Below are 17,797 nucleotides of genomic sequence, written 5' to 3'. Positions count from 1 at the left end.
TGTAAACATTGCCAACTTTGGCGATAATAGTTCAAACCTGGAAACCCAGCTAATTTATCCTATATCGCTTGTTCGAAGTCCTCTTGCGTTCACTTCGTTGTTCGCATTTGCAGATTTATATTCTTCTTCTTATTTATTATTTTTTCTGAATTTTTAAACAACGAATAGATAGAAATATTTTCGTAGATAGATGCCAGTTCTTTGTTCGGGATGAAAGGAAGAAAATACGGCGGGTGGGGTGAATGCTAATTTGTAATACAGCTGTCCACGTTGTGTTCTTAATTATTAACAGCTGTAAGCATGCAGAACTATGATGTTTTTAACCCCTATAATAATTTGTTTTCGTAGACCGCAAAAATATGCATGTGCATTTTCAATAAGTAATGCTTTTATTTTTATTATTGGTAATTGTCATCTAAACTTATGAAAATAAATCAATTCTTATGGTGTAAAATTTTAACAAGATAATATATTGTTAATGCTTTTCTAACAATACCTTTCAGAGGATAGCAGGTGTGACATAAACAGATGATTAAACTGAAATAAAAAATATGATTGATTATCTAAGATGACAGAATAGTTTGATGCATCACCATAGTCATCAAAATTAGCAAACCACTGCTGGTGTAAGGAATATATTGTTTTCCGTGTTAACTGGAATTTAAAACAAATTTTTTTTAGTTTATCACATTTAACCGGGTAATTTCAGTACATTAATACTAATTTATATTTTTTATTTGCGTTATAAATGCTTATATATAGTCTTATGGTTAATATATTCTTTTTCTGTGCTAACTTGAATTTAATACAAATTTATTTCTGTACATCACGTTTAACTGGTTAGTTTTACATCTACATGCATATTATCTGTGAATTTTTACTACCATATGCTTAATATATTGTTTTATCTGCTAACTTGAATGTATATGCACTAAAAATCACGTTTACAAAATAATATCAGGCTTACGGCTCGGCTCATCGTCGATGAACCGCCATCTTGGGAGTAAAAATGCAACGCGCCAACGGGTTTTCTGCGGATGAAAACCCTTTGCTAGCGTCAAAAGATTTGAAGGTATGAATTTCACTTATCTGATTCAGTTGCAAGGTAAGGGCAAAATGTGTGTGATAGATTGGCAGGCACAGCTTTAGTATTAGACATTTTTGGCAAGAAATTTGTTTGGCAATATTTTGGCACGATAAATGAAAAATTATGGTAACCCTAAATACCGAGCATGGAAAAAAAACATGCCGCCATTTCTGTTCACCTGACTTTAACGAATTTGGTAGGTATCAGAGCTTTGATGGCAGGAGGGATAAACTGCATGTTTTTCTTAAAAGTTACTTTCATATTAGGAAAGCACAACATTTAAAATAATTTTTAAAAAGTCAAAATTTGATAGTTAAAACTGATGCTTTTACTATGAGTCTTGACATTTTTCACATGTCAACTCTGCATATTATAAACTCCCCCCCTCCAAGAAAAAAAAAAAAATTAGTAGCATGAGGTAAACTCTTGGTGTTTCCTTTCCATTGCATACAAATTTACACTTCTTAGATGTTTCTTAAAATGAGCAGTGATCAAAATTACCATGGTCTAAAAATACCTCTTTGGTACAACTCTAATATATGCCCTAATTTCACCAAATGTGGCGATATGTGTTCTGCGCTGGTTTTTGGCGCGATTGCGTGTTCTATGGCAACCCTGTTAACGTTGGAAAATCTTTCGCTGGAGCTCGTTGGTTCACCTCTGTGTCTGAGAAGATGGGAGAGAAAGATAAAATGGTAGTTGTTGAATTGAAGTTCGGCAAAAGGAAATATCATTGTGGCTATCCTGTTGAGGGGTAGTGGGTATTTGGAAGTGTGGAAAGAGGGTCTGGGAGATTATTTTTAATGGCAGTGCATGATAGAAGTAGGGATTTGTGATTTTATTTATTTGTGAACCATAGTATAAATTTTTTGGATAGTGTGTCTGGCTGTGGTGTAAATAGGATAGTGATTATGTGGTGGCATGTTAAAGGCGGTATGAAATTTATATTTCTGCTATTCGAAAACGCATTAATTCATGGTAAGTGCATTTTATTTTATCCTTGTTCTTATTTTGTAGAACGTTATGTTCATTGGTTCTTTAGTATGAATTTCTGTCGTTATTGTTTTTTTAAATTGTTTGAAATTTATTTTAGTTTATTTTGTTGTTTAGTGTCTAGACTGTACAATTCGTAGATGTTTTTTAAAGTTGAAACAGAACGCTGTGTACATGGTATTATTTGAAATTTATTGTTATGTTATTTTATTAAAGCGAGGAGTGCGTAGATCGTAGATTCCTTCCTTGCCTAAATTGTGCAATTCGTAGAATTTTTTTTAAGTTTAAACAGGATGCTGTGTACATGGTATTCTTTGAAATTTATTGTTATGTTAATTTATTAAAGCGAGGTGTGCGTAGTTTGTAGATTCGTTCGTTGCCTACATTGTGTAATTCATAGATGTTTTTTTAAGTTAAAACATGTTGCTGTGTACATGGATTCTTGTCAAATAATTTTGGTTAGAACTTTATGTTTTTGCTATCTAAATTTTTTGTTTTTGTTTCGGATTTTTAGCTAAATTGTGTGTTCAAAACGTAGTTTTTGCATGTGCGAAAACCGCATTTTTGGAGACATTTTAGGCTAAAAATTCAAAATGTAGACAAACAATTTAGATAGTAATATGGCAGCGTGAAGTTTCTCGCCAAAATTATTTGGCGAGAAATTTGGCGACTTGAGGGCGCATATCAGAGTAGTTCCACCTCTTTGCCTCATTTCTTAAATTAGAACTATAGATATGTATAATTGCATGAATTCATAGATCAAAATCAGGTTTCATTATTGCTTTTATAACATTTTTAGAATTTGTCTCACTATAAAAAATATAATGTTGCTTAGATTATGGAATATATTGCTTATAATTTACAATTCTCAAATTTTGTAAATCTCACAAGCTAATAGCTGTATATGAATAACCTTCAGAGTATTATTACTTTTATTAATAGTATGTTGACATAACAGTGAACTTTTTATTTTAAATTTTATGCAAATTTTCTACATTACTTTAACATTTAATCTAACAAAAATTTGAATTTTTTTGTAATAAAAGCTCTAATAAAAGTAAGAGTACAATTTATATATAAAAATTTAAGGCTGATCTTTGGAATATGGTAACAGGTAGTTTGGAGGCGATAAAGGTTACTACCTAGGACTTTGGGAATAATGTGAGAAGTACTCAGTTCCGATTACGCATTATTTTGTGTGAGGGAAATGAGAGATCATGAGATATGTCATGTGACATTAATGGACGAATCACTGTTCTTTAATTGGAAAAGGGGTATATTTATAAAAATATCTGCTGTACTTTATAGCAGTAGTTTCATTCTATGTTCTGTGAAATAGTGTTGTTTAATATTTGGATCCCATGGCCGTATATAAAGTAAATCCGGAATTTTTATTGCATTCATGTGTAATTGAAAAGAATTGCTTAATTGCGGATAAGTATGAATGTCCAATATGTGGGAATGAAATTAGATTGTGTGAAAGGAAGGATATTACAGATAGTTTGAATGGCGGTGGTGCAAGAAACTTGGTGAAAATGGACATTTTGTGATTTGCCATGCACTCAAGATTCTGTAGAAGATTAGGTAAGTTAGTATTTTTAATTATTTGAGGATATTATTTTTATGCATTGTGCTATATGTAAGGAGTAAATAAATTAATATGATATTATTGGAAAAATTGTTATTAGCAATGATTTAGTTTAAAGTAATTAGGATTGTAAGCTAATTTTGGTACAACTCTAATATACGCCCTAATTTCACCAAATGTGGCGATATATGTTCTGCGCTGGTTTTTGGCGTGATTGCGTGTTCTATGGCAACCCTGTTGACATTGAAAAATCTTTCGCTGGAGCTCGTTGGTTCGCCTCTGTGTCTGTGAAGATGGGAGCGAAAGATAAAATGGTAGTTGTTGAATTGAAGTTCGGTAAAAGGAAATATCATTGTGGCTATCCTGTTGAGGGGTAGTGGGTATTTGGAAGTGTGGAAAGAGGGTCTGGGAGATTATTTTTAATGGCAGTGCATGATAGAAGTAGGGATTTGTGATTTTATTTATTTGTGAAGCATAGTATAAATTTTCTGGATAGTGTGTCTGGCTGTCGTGTAAATAGGATAGTGATTATGTGGCGGCATGTTAAAGGCGGTATGAAATTTATATTTCTGCTATTCGAAAACGCATTAATTCATGGTAAGTGCATTTTATTTTATCCTTGTTCTTATTTTGTAGAATGTTATGTTCATTGGTTCTTTAGTATGAATTTCTGTTGTTATTGTTGTTGTTTTTAAATTGTTTGAAATTTATTTTAGTTTATTTTGTTGTTTAGTGTCTAGACTGTACAATTCGTAGATGTTTTTTAAAGTTGAAACAGAACGCTGTGTACATAGTATTATTTGAAATTTATTGTTGTTATGTTATTTTATTAAAGCGAGGAGTTCGTAGATCGTAGATTCTTTTCTTGCCTAAATTGTGCAATTCGTAGAATTTTTTTTTAAGTTAAAACTGAACGCTGTGTACATGGTATTATTTGAAATTTATTGTTGTTATATTATTTTATTAAAGCGAGGAGTGCATAGATCGTAGATTCCTTCCTTGCCTACATTGTGCAATTCGTAACTGTTTTTTTAAGTTAAAACATGTCGCTGTGTACATGGATTCTTGTCAAATATTTTTGGTTAGAAACTTTACGTTTTTGCTATCTAAATTTTTTGTTTTTGTTTCGGATTTTTAGCTAAATTGTCTGTTCAAAACGTAGTTTTTGCATGTGCGAAAACCGCATTTTTGGAGACATTTTAGGCTAAAAGTTCAAAATGTAGACAAACAATTTAGATAGTAATATGGCAGCGTGAAGTTTCTCGCCAAAAATATTTGGCGAGAAATTTGGCGACTTGAGGGCGCATATCAGAGTAGTTCTACCTCTTTGCCTCATTTCTTAAATTAGAACTATAGATATGTATAATTGCATGAATTAACATGCATGGAAATGAAGTAAACATGCATGGAAATAATTTAAATATTTGACACTAAGTATTTGTAACCATTTTTAATGTTTTGTTATGAATTCGTTGGTGACATTTATAATAGATAATTTAGAGGTAAAAGTTTTTGGATATTTTATTTATATTGGAAATAGTGGAAATGTTCATCCTTGGATAGGGTATATACTTTTTCGCGATCAGGTAATTTCATATATGTGCTTTTTACCAAGTTTAAAGATTCACAAAATTTTCCTGCATTTTCGTGCAAATTTTTGTAATTTATGAGAAAATAGCAGTGTAGATGGATAAAGTCAAGAGTGTGTGCAATGCCATTTTTGTGCAATTCTGGGATGTTTTTTTAAGTAAAAATAAGTCGACGTGTACATGGTTACTGTGTATGTGCGATTTGGAAAAGCGCGGCAAGGAGTTTGCGATCCTGAACTTTTTCCCAATTTTGCAGTTAATATTTGTCATGATTAAGCAGTTTTGTTCCATAAAATTTCTAGCATAAGTGTAATTCGGCTAGCAGATTGTTGGAAAAAGTGTTGAGTAAATAAAAAGAAAAGAAGCATGTCTTTACTTTGTGAAGACAAAATGGCGGCGAAAAAAAAATTGGGGGTTGCTGTAGCAGAGTTGGTCGCCAAGTTTTTGCCAAAAAATCGCCAAGTTACCATAATTCAAAGATCAACCAAATTTGACTGTATGGCAAGCACTTACATACTGATTTCAATGTCTTTAAATGTAATTATTATAAAGTTTAGATATATTCTTATTAAGATATACTCTTATTCTATTACAGTCAAAAGTTGTTAATTCGGACACCCATAATTCGGAATGATCTATAATCCGAACCTCAAAGCTAAAAACTTTCTGCGCATGTGCCGCGTTGACACATGCGCAAGTGCAGAATACGTTTTCACGTGCGCGTTTAATGTACAACGGACGGTATAAGCTAAAATTATCTAATTATCTATTTCAGTTAATGTTGATGATTGCGTTGTTGCTTAATTTTCAAACTGGATCCGGCTTATTGCTTTTTTCAGACTGTAAGAGCAGTTTTATAAAAGTAAACTTGAACTTTTGATTATGTCAAATAGAATTTTCCAAAGGATCCAAAGGAGCTCTCAAAGGATCTACAAAACGAAAGTATGTTTTGATGTATATAAAGTATGTTCATTTTATTCCAGGCTAACTCATAAGTGCTAAGTACAGAGTTGCCACGCTACCTGAAAAACTAAGAAAAATCAGGGAAATTGAAAGTTGACCAAAAAAGTCAGGGAATTAAACTATTTTAGTCGAAATCAGAAAAAGTCGGGGAATTTCATTCGACAATACCCCAAAAAAGCGATTTTAGTGCCAATGTTGGAAGCGATCACTTTCTAGATGAATTATGTATTGTGGGAGCATAATTCGGGCAGCTAGTGCAGAGCCAATTTTCGCAGCACCAGTCAGATTGGCTTTCAGAAAGGAAAACAAGTTTTCAGCATCTTTGTTTCCAGTAACCTCCTGAATATGTTACGATATGCCAGATCTGCTCATAGTGCTTATCATCAAGCACTTGAGGGCAAAAAACAGAACAGTGTGATAATAAGCATAAATATTTTTTGACAAAAGGAAAGCACAATCAGAGATTAAAATTCTGGAGTCAAAAAAAAAAAAAAAAAAAAAAACTGAACAGATATGTTTCTTCAATGGACTTACAAATTGCAAACTTAAACCAAGAAATGTAGCTTTGTGCTGATTTTTCATTAGTATTTTTTCTGTTCATGTTTTGTTTAAATATGCTAAATATCTTTCTTTTGCCTTGAATTGCAACAAAAAATTACATTTAATTTGTATGTATTATTTATGCCTATATTAAGTTTTTCATAAAAAATCTGTTGACATCTTAAAATAAAATACTTTTTTGACCTTTCAGAATTTAGCAAATGTTGTGATGTTACTGAGGTGATTGTTTGGCAATTATATATTATTTAATAGGATAGATATAACTGGCTCTCATTTCCGTTTTGTAAACAGTAACTTCCATTCCAGAATTTATCTGTAATAATTTTTAAAAGAATATAGCTATCATTCATGATATAATTTTTTTCACAATTAATGGTGGAGAAAATCCAATGTTTAAAAGTAAATTACATTGAAAAATTGAATTGAAATCTACATTACATTGAAAAATCAACAAATTTCAATTCTGATTTTGTTTATTGCTTAGATGGAATGTATTGTAGGTATTTAATTTCTTTTGTTAGTGAAAGTTATTGAGGAAAACAGCTCCTATTATAGTCATAATATCGTAATACTTTGGGGATTATATATAGATATGCCATATGTAATTGGCAAATTTTTGTGTTTTTAAAGTTGTATCGTAATTAATATACCTTTAGCACAGCCAATTGCACACTATGTGGATACTCTGGTGTTTTCGTAAACCGGAAAAGTCGGGGAATTTCATTCTCCTGTTTGAGTGGCAACCTTGTAAATAGATTGGATTAAAAGCAAACCCATATTAAAAAAATAGATATTAAAATTCTTGCTTATAGTTTGTTAATAAGTGATATCATAACAGAAGTAAGTACTTAGATATTTTTGCAACCACCCTGCACAGTTTTGGCATTGTGTTTTTTTTTTTTTTTTTTTTTTTTTATGGAAGGGTGAACGTTGCATTTATTGGGTAAAAGTTGGTGATTTTTCACTTTTTTTATGATTACGAAATTACCAACATTTATTGTAATTGTCAAGTATTATCAACATATATATTAAAAATTCTTTAGCAATTTAAAATTCAAATTTTAATTATTAAATAAAAATGAAATTGTACCAAAAAATTTTTTTACAAAATCATCCTGTTATTTTATGTTTTGATCCCTCCTTGTGAAAAAGCACTCTGTTTTTGCTTTAAAAGGATCACAGAACTTTACAAACCTGCCATCATGCACAAATACAGTCAAAAGTCGTTAATTCGGACACCCATAATTCGGAATGATCTATAATCCGGACCTCAAAACTAAAAACTTTCTGCGCATGCACCGCGTTGGCACATGCGCATAGGCGTTTACGCGTGCGCGTAAGACCTTTTACGACTGCGCATATGAGTGTGCACAAGTGCAGAATACGTTTTCGCATGCACGTTTTATGTATAATGAACGTATAAGCTAAAATTATCTAATTATCTATTTCAGTTAATGTTGATTATTGCGTTGTTCCTTAATTTTCGAATTTGATCCGGCTTATTATTTTTTGCAGACTGTAAGAGCAATTTTATGAAAGTAAGCTTAAACTTTCGATTATATGAAATAGAATTTCCGATATATATTTGTTAATATGTAAAGGATTTAAAGCGAAAGTATGTTTTGAAATCCGAAATCTGTTTATCAATTTCACGCTGCTCGGCGGGGGGGGGGGGGGGATCGCCGCTGCAGGCGCGTAATGAATTGGAAGTTGATCTGTCAGCACTATCCTTATCTTCAGCGCAGATGTTTTTATTTTATTTGGCTTATAATTCCTTACCAAATGTAGTATTTCATCTCGATATGCTCCGTCTTTGATATGATTTAAAACAAGTTCCTCGTCATTATAATTTGCTTTCGATAGCGAAGAAAATAACAGAGGTTATTGAAAACGAAAAAATTTCGATTGACAAATTAGTCGGTGTTCTCAACACAGCAATTATAGGACTTGAACAGCGGAACTTTGTAACTGAACAAGAAATTATGTCTGTTTAATAGAATTAAAGAGAAAGTATTATCACATGAAACGAAGCAAAACTTAAACAACTTACATTGAAAGAAATGTTTAATAAAGTAAACAAATAAGTATTAAGGTTTTTCTTTTTGCAACTTTTGATACCCTTTAGATCATAATTGTTCTTTATTTCATAAATTATGGTTTCATATTTTTAATTTTAGAATTTCTGCATGCCATCTTATGAGATTTAAACTGATGATCTATAATCCGGAAAAATCGATAATCCGGAATCGCCGAAGTCCCGACGAGTCCGGATTAACGACTTTTGACTGTATAGCATTATTAAAAGGCTATGTATCAAATGCATCTTATTATTCCTCCTTTTGGTCATTTTGTGAAAAAATACTGTATTCATCTAGAAATTTTACTGCAATTTCTTCCATTTCTGGCAAATTGTACAACTTAATAATTTTAAATTTAGTCTTGGGGGGGGGGAAGGAAAGAAAAGATCATGATTTAAAAGCCCTTGAAACACACACACCAAAATAAAAAAAAAAAAAGGAAAAAGCTTAATGACATTGCTTGACTGAAAGATGGTTGCCAGAGTTTGGGACATTCTGTTAATTCTGTTAATTTGGCAATTTCTAATAAGGTTGTTGCAATAATGCGCAAGTACTCAAAAATATTCATTACTTTATTATTAATTATTTTCAGATTCTTTTAATATTGCAGTTGCTGATGTTGAGTTAAAATAAAATGTGAATTTTTTCTCAAGTATTAAATGTTTTAATAATTATTGTAAATTATTTGGAAAGATTACTGAATGAAAATATTAATTTAATCTTTAATATTCTAGTTTTTTACTATGGCTTCTACGGAACTTGATCCTTTGTTTGTAAAAGGGCTGCGGCTACTTCATTCGAAAAGTAGGGAATCAGCTGATCAGCTAAAAATGCTTTTAGATGATGCAATTGCACAATCTAAACAAAGTGCGCATGTAAAAATTTATACATCAGTGAAAATGGTAATTGTTTTATGATGCTCTCTCCACATATTAGAATGCACATTGAGATACTATATAATCTGTCTTGTAATTTAATATAAGTTATTTTATAATTGTTTTGTAGTATTGAAGTTTTTCACAAGTAGTCATTTTAATGCAATAATAAATTTGAAATTTCAGGGTTAAAAAATATTTAACTGGTATTTCTACATCATGTACTGCTAAATTTTATGTTTGAAAATTCGTCTGTTATGAATTGCGATTTTATACGTCTAAGGATTGACACCTACTCAAAATTTTATGTTCATCTTTTTTTTTTTTAAATTATGGAAGTATAATAATTATTTGGAATTGTTCATAAATGTTTATGTCGATGAATTGTGTGAAAGTGGAATTCTAGACAATTGTAGATCAGTATTGTTCTTGCTTGTTAATTGTTGCTGTAAAGAAGATAAAATCCATAACTGGGCATTATCTTTAACAAAATATATTTTACTCAACTTGTAACTTCCATCTACACTTTTCTTTTTAGCAGATTGAGTATTCAATGGACATTTGAAAAATAAGGAAAGATGTAAGAAAAATTATAATGTTCTGAAACTTAAGTGTCTTTTCTACACCTAGTAGAGGATCACTGAAAACAGTGTGGATTTTAAAAAACATGCTATTCAAAACTATTCAGATATTTAACTTTTGAAGGTTACCAAACTTTGAGTAATTGTTTTCCTACTCTATGCAGTATTTCACTGCAGTATTGTTCTTAAATACTATAACTGCTTTCCCTAAGTTAAATGACATTTATTTTCATTGACATCATAGAATGTAAAATAGTAACTCCTTTGAAAGTATTCTTTATGCATTTTTAGCGAAAATGAATTATGAACAAAAACTGTGTTATCCGTTCCTACCATGTTCTGCTTCAGACTGAATTTTTAAGAAATGTTCTACTGTACAAAATCGGAAATCCAGATGTTCAGTATCCTGAATGATCTAAAATCCACACATCTGGACTATCAACAAGTTTGCCCCCCACCTATTTACCCTTGCGCATTTGATACTTTTCCATCATAAAACAATTGGAGAGTACCATTTCTTAATTTCAATTTGACACGAAATAAAATACCTCTATATTAAAAGAGACAATCATTTATTAGCATAAATCTGTATGATCAATAATATAGTTCTGTAGCCAACTTTTTGCTTGGCATATGTCTCAAACGGAAACATCATACATTGAAACATCATTGATTTTTCAGCTGCTGAATAATTTATATTCCTGACTCCAACCTGTGAATCATTATGTTTTATTTATTACTTTCAACACGTTTTACTGTGTAACTATCAACACGTGCCTGCCTGAAATGTGAATCTCGCACTGAGGTCTAAAACATTTTTTCAAAAATATTAATACTTGAGTACCAAAGAGCATGATAGCCTTTTATGTTGATATTGTTTGTTCCCAATGATTGGACTTCAGCTAATTAATTGCCTTGTGAAGTGTTGAACATGTTGACAAGAAGAAATTTAACAAATTTCTCTCTGTAGGCCAAAAAATTTTTTTTTTGTAAATGGTACTCTAGGCCAAAAGATTATATTTAGTGCCATTTGAATTGAGAATAACAGATTTGTTATTCAGGTAAGTCCAGGACCAGAGCTGGTGTGGTCGTACCAGGGGGGCAGAGTTTAGGGGAGGCAAATTTTTTGGAATTTAGAGAAGCATTGAACAATAAAATTAAAGGATGACACATTTAAAATGGGCTCTAGGATGCAAAATTTTTAGAATTTAAGGAGGTGCTTTGCAGCAGAATTTAGAACCTGCAGAGATTGCACTGGACCACAAAATGTCTAGTGCTAGCCTGGGATAAGCCTTAATTATATGTGAGAATTTATTTATTCAAGGCTCATATAAGCCTCATGTGCAGGAAATAGGTGTAAATACTGTGTTTCCTTGGAAATGATACTTAAAAAAAAATAATAATAAAAATAAGCCCTTGCATGATTTTTCAGGGTATTCCTAATATAAGCCCCACCAACGAAATAAGTTTTAGTTAACACTGTCAACTAGGCAGGGACCTTATTGCCGTATGACCAAGTGCAGGTGCAATACATATGCACATTTGAAACAAGTAAGACAAATTCAATATTTAGTATGTCACATTAGCAAAAGACATTTAGCACTTGATTTAATAATAAATTTTGATGCTTTGATAAGATGTGTGCAAAAAGAAAGTTGAGTGCAAGAGAGGAATTTTTCAAGGCTCCAGGGATAAAAATATTACAGCTTTCTACAAAGAGAAGTTGGATCTACGAATGGCCCAAAAAAGGGCACTGAGTACAATGGGGTTGTCGAAAGTAACTTCCAAAAAGCATTAAGTGTGGATCCAGGTAGGCAACCATTATTTCCTGAATTAGAACACATCATCTGTGAATGGATTGTGACAGAAGAGTAAAATGTTTGGTTGTTCAGCAAGGCTGATATTCTAACATTTTCCCTTTCAATGGCACCACAGCTACACATAGTGCAAGATGAATTATATTATATTGCATTATATTTGTAATTTCAAAGTGGAATGTTATGTAATTTTAAAATTATTAGGAATGAAAGAAAATAATCGAAATAATCTATTTTACTGACTTTTTCCACTTTTTGAAATAAAATGCTTAAAACTAATTACAGCACAAAGTTCTCCAAATGTCTAGTGTCTGGAATGATCTAATATCCAGGCCACTAGCACCACCCCCTTAAAAAATCCCATTATGAAGTCTAGGAATGGGAGTAAAATAAATTAGTGTGCCATAAATGAAGTTTTTCTCCCAATTAAGATTTCTGCATATAACTTTCAAATAACTTCTGACTAGGGAATCAGATCGTGGCCATTGACTGATGATGTATACATGTGGGCCACAATAACGCTTTCATTCTTCGAGTGCTTGTGACAAAATGCAAACTTGAGTTTGGAGCAAAAATTTGGTCATGTTTTTGAAATTTTGGTAAGTTGCAAAGTAGCATTTTTATTTATTTATGTATTTTAACTGCTTATGTATACAAATCTAGCTACTCTGAAGTGATGTTTTTGTGATTCACCTTTGCATCTGCTCATTTTAGAACTGTAAACAGCAACTAAATAGTTATATTCATTTAAAGACTAAGAATAAAGCAAGATTCAGAAGCAAAATTTGGAACTAAAACTCAAACAAATGAGATTGCATGAATTTTACTTAGTATTCTGCTTCCAATTTAGAAAATAGCTTTGATTGATGCATTATAAATAATAAATTTGAAGAAAACTATTGATCTCTTTAAGGCCATTGATGATGAATTGAAAGAGTTGATTTAAAAATATAATATTTTGTTTATCTAGAGTCTTTTTTGAAATATTAGCAAAACTCCCTTAGCTGAAAAATGTTAACAATATTTTGTGGCCACGATTTGTACTGTAACTTATAAAAATTTTATGTCTCCCTTCCTCTGCAAAGAAATATCCAGACTGTTGATGCATTAAATATGGAATAATATCGGAATATTCAATTAGAAGCAAGTTTATTAATATACAAGTAGAAGCAATAAAAAGGCAAAACTAAAAGGTGAGAAGAAATTAAATTTGATAGAAATATTGCAGCAAGTTGCAAATTATCCCTAATATTTTAAAGAATGCTTTAAGTGATTTTTCGTCATTCTTAATTACAATGTGTTCAGCGAGCAGATGAATCAGTATGTATTGAGATTATCTAGCAAGTATGGGAATAACTTGAATTTGTTCAATATTTTCATAAACTGCACTAAAAATTTTTATGATCAAATTTATTAACATTCAGAGAGTTTATTTGCTATATGAAACTGGTTTTTCTCATAACTGAGGCAATTAAAAAAATATATTATTGGCTTTTCTTGAAAGTCTGTTAAATTTTCATATTCTCCCTTATTAAAATCATTTTGGGTAATAGCATACAAAAGAGAGCTTATTAATAATATTATTAAAAGTATTATCCAACAGCTTATTAAAATATTACTGATTAATTTGCTGTTTCATAGATGAAAGTATCATTATAAATGTTTAACATATCTGAGTGTTCTAACAATAAATAATTCAGTATATAGCTCAATATTTATGCTTTTTTACAGAAATAAGAAAGCCATAAATAATAATTTTTATTGGAGGAAAATACTTCCTGCAAAAAAAATTTAGAAGCCTCTTATTAGCTTTGTTCTTTCCTAAATTCTAAAAATTCTGCACCTTAATTCTGCCACTTGAGCATGAGCTTTTGCGGCAGCCATGACCTCTGCACAAATTTAAAAAGAAAAGGTTATTTGTTCAGCCGATTCATTTGGATTCCTGTTCACAAAGCAGAAGGCATGCCTTGTAAAAGCTTCTATATAAGTAATGTTTAAAAGTGGTTTGTAGTATGTTAACCTAGATTATTTTAATTTTGATTTAACTTGATTTTAATTGGATGTGCCTTTTGATTGATTCTTCAGCATATAGAGTCTTGTAATATAAAGGAGAATTGAACTATCTTTGAGGACTTATAAATGTTATTAATCTTTACTTTGATTGTAAAGATTTATACCATAAGTATCAACAATATTTAGTTCTTAATTATGACATGCTGATTTTTCTTAAATATTCTAATAGGATAAAATATTTTGGAATTGTGCTTTAATCTGGATAATTATTAGTTTTTGTATATGAAAATTTTAAGTCAGAATTTTCTTTTTAGTCCTATTTTGCTGCACTCGATAATTTTTTTTTTCTTAATGCATATATTAATAGATTAAAAAATACGAGTGGCAGAATATGATTTATTATATATTCAGATTTTTTGTTTTTGATAAATTGCTCAGTTTTCTGTGTGTCAAAACTGTATTTTGAACATGCATTTGATTTCAGAAAAAGGTTTGGATGGACATCGCTACTTATGATGTGTACCATTGAATTTAACTGTTTTACATTCAGGTAGAGAAGAGATATTTACCATGGTCCATATATTTAATGATGTTTATTATATGTTTATATAATATATTAATATATGTTTTATAATTTAATTTTCATTCATAATTTTCAGAAATTTATGGTAATGCATGTAAGTATTATGGTAGTACTTTCTAATTTACTGTTTTCAAAGTTTAAAATTTGACCAACTTTGGAGGTAATTTTGCTAAATATGTAGTAAAAATCTAAACATTACTCAAATAGAAAGAAAACAATAGACTTATAAGGTCATATTAAGTTGTTTTTTTTTTTTTTCTTACTTCTGACACCAGTTGTTGCGTTATTTCCTTCCTTCACATTCGTACAGGGTTCATGTAGATTTAGAGTGAATAACGACGACACTTTATGAAGTATCGAAACACGCTTTATTTGGACAATATGCAATTAGACAGCTCCAAAACATGTTTTACAGTCTTCGATGAACTACTATAAACACGCTGACACAATCAGCGACACAGCCTTCAGGTTATCGAGCTATCACAGTGGAGACAGCTTCCTGCAAAGCACCCGACTCTGCTTGGTTGTTCTCGGAACTCCACGTGCTCTCGAGACTCACCACGAAACAACTTGCGATGCACTCCTGACTCTCGGTTCAGCTGTTTCCGGAGCTCAACTCGCTCTCTCTGCGATGCACTAACAGCGATACTCTACGAGACTCTTTCGGGGCACTCAACACTCGCTGGCTGGCTGTCAACACGATCGCCTCCGCAGGGTTTGACTCGCTAGATGAGACACACTCACTCGATGAGAGACGCACACTAACTGACTGCAGACCAGCAGGTTTATATAGCTTTTAGCTCGTGTTCGGGAACATTCTGGGGTAAACCGGTAAGAATTCATTCCAGAAGGTTCTCCAACTGTCCATGGTATGTTGCCACATGGGTGATTTTTCGCCAAATGTGGCAACACTAAAACTGCTTTGCGGGGAAGCCATCTCACCGCGCCTGTACATTTCGTAACAATATGTTTCCACAGATTTGTGTATGAATACATAGAAATTTAGGGATAGATGTTCAGGACGACCATGAGCTATAATTCATTCAAATTCTAAAAATACAATAGAACCTGGATCAGAAGTTTTTGCATAAATTTAAAATAAACTCAGATTTTTAAACTTTGGAAATAATTCATAAATTTACTTATATATATTCATTTGTACACTAATTTTTTTTTTTCAGCAATTTTGCCACGTAAAAAGTCTGATCCTATGCTGCTGAGCATGTGCAATTTTTATGAAATTTTACTAAACTAGTATTTTCATTAGCATATAAAAATTATTTCTTAGATATTTGTCATTACCCATCATCATCACCATCTTGTTTTCCTGCAGGAAATTCGTTTTGTGGCAGCCATATTTTCTATTCCATATTTTTTTCACTAAAAAAGTTTATTTTATTTTTTATTAATACTTATTCTTACTCCAAAGAAGGATGGGGATGAATTCTTTTATGTTTTAATGTCCACTTCAGACCTATTAAAACAAAGTGAAGTATAACAATCTGTTTGGTGCAATTTTAAATAATATTGGCAGACAATATCTGCTGGAAATCAGGAAGGGGAATAATCAATTTTCTGATGTTGAAAATACAGGGTGTAGCACTTAAAATTGGGTCTCTTCATGACACATAATGTTTTGAATATAAATTCAACAATGGCAACACACTCGGGTATCGAATATGGTATTATCACACACTCGCTTGGCTTTGCACAACGAAGCCTAATTCTCAACTGGTCTAAATGGTTTTTACTGGCTGCAGCTGCCTTACACGTGCTGTGTTTTTCATGTCTCGAAAGCATGACTTGGAGTATATATTAGATTTATATATAGCTTTTCTAACATAGGTATTTTGACACAAAAATCTGTCCTTTCCTGAAATAAAATACCAATTGTTTCCATATTCCGATTCTACAACTCAAATTATGCCTAGATATTAAATTTTGTAAGATTTGGTGTGAAATTTATGGAGAAATTCATAAATTTATCTTGGCACAATTTTTTCAGTTTGCGCCAAGAATAGTTCACTCGGTGAACTTCCTAATATGTGGCAGCCAATTTTCCTTTACCTTCCATTATGACGGAGTGGGAAAAAAAAGTCACATCATTTCTACTTCCAAATTTTAGCAAAGTGTCTAAACCAGATTTGATGTTTCATCGCTTTCAACAAATATGCCAAATTTCAAAACGTGCCATATAAATTCACGTATGTCTTTGAAAATTTTGAATAAAAAACTAATTTTTTGCAGGTATGGTTAGAAATACGTCTACTTTAAGATGATGGTAAAAATCTTATAGATTATAATTCAAAAATTTTGTAAAATTTTTAAAAATTATTTTAAAATACAAATTTTAAGAATAAACCATAAAAATTGGCGAGTTTTATTTGGAATTAACCTAAATTTTGAAACATCAAATGAGTAATCAAATAAGTTTAATAAAAAAGAGAGTTTAATAAATATATACCAAACTCAATTAAAATTGAAGAGCTAATTTTTTGAAAACCACTCGTGTTATTTTTCCAAAACTTGGTAGTTTGGGACAGTAAATTGAGTTGTAGAATCGTAATATGGAAAAAAAATTGGTATATTATTTTAGAAAAAGTCAGATTTTTGTATCAAAATACCTATGTTGGGACAGTGCTATGTGTAAATCTACATATCCTAAGTCGCGCCTTGAAAAACGCAAGTTGAATTTCGTCAATCGGCCCAGTAGAACGGGAGATATAAAACTGTCCTCCTTTTATTTTAATGTGCAGTGTACAATTATTTTTTTAACAAGCCCTTAGCATTTTTTGTTATATGGGGGTCAAACCTTTTGTTTTAGTTTTTCTCATGTATATAAACTTTTGCTAAATATAAATATATAACTATTTTAATTGAGAAGGATGCGTACAACGTTAGCTTTTTCAGTTCTATGAAGTTGATGTTTCACATTTAAGTGTCAAAATGTGAATACTTGACTGAAAATTTAAAAAAAAAAAAAAAAAAAAAAAATGAGTACAGTTTAATCAATCTGCTCATGTAGAGAATATATTTCTGTACCAAAAGATGCCAATACATTGTTAGTGG

The 17,797-nt window shown here is 31.2% G+C and overlaps 1 protein-coding gene across 1 annotated transcript in view; it reads left to right on the top strand.

Moving 5' to 3' along the window:
• LOC118200911 (integrator complex subunit 12-like) overlaps positions 1 to 17,797 on the top strand; it is a 48,162-nt gene that overhangs the window by 1,655 nt on the left and 28,710 nt on the right. The window contains exon 2 of the mRNA XM_085813081.1: positions 9,594 to 9,761. Within this exon, the coding sequence (XP_085669207.1) occupies positions 9,603 to 9,761 (159 nt within the window). The 5' untranslated portion in view covers positions 9,594 to 9,602. The remainder of the gene's footprint in view (positions 1 to 9,593; positions 9,762 to 17,797) is intronic.

The sequence above is a fragment of the Stegodyphus dumicola genome, chromosome 1 (assembly GCF_044657685.1).
Source record: "Stegodyphus dumicola isolate Sdum_Otavi_A_Nest chromosome 1, ASM4465768v1".
In the NCBI taxonomy this organism is placed as follows: Eukaryota; Metazoa; Arthropoda; class Arachnida; order Araneae; family Eresidae; genus Stegodyphus; species Stegodyphus dumicola.
The sequence above is the reverse complement of the archived record's forward strand: the minus strand, read 5'-3'. Positions and strand labels throughout refer to the sequence as shown.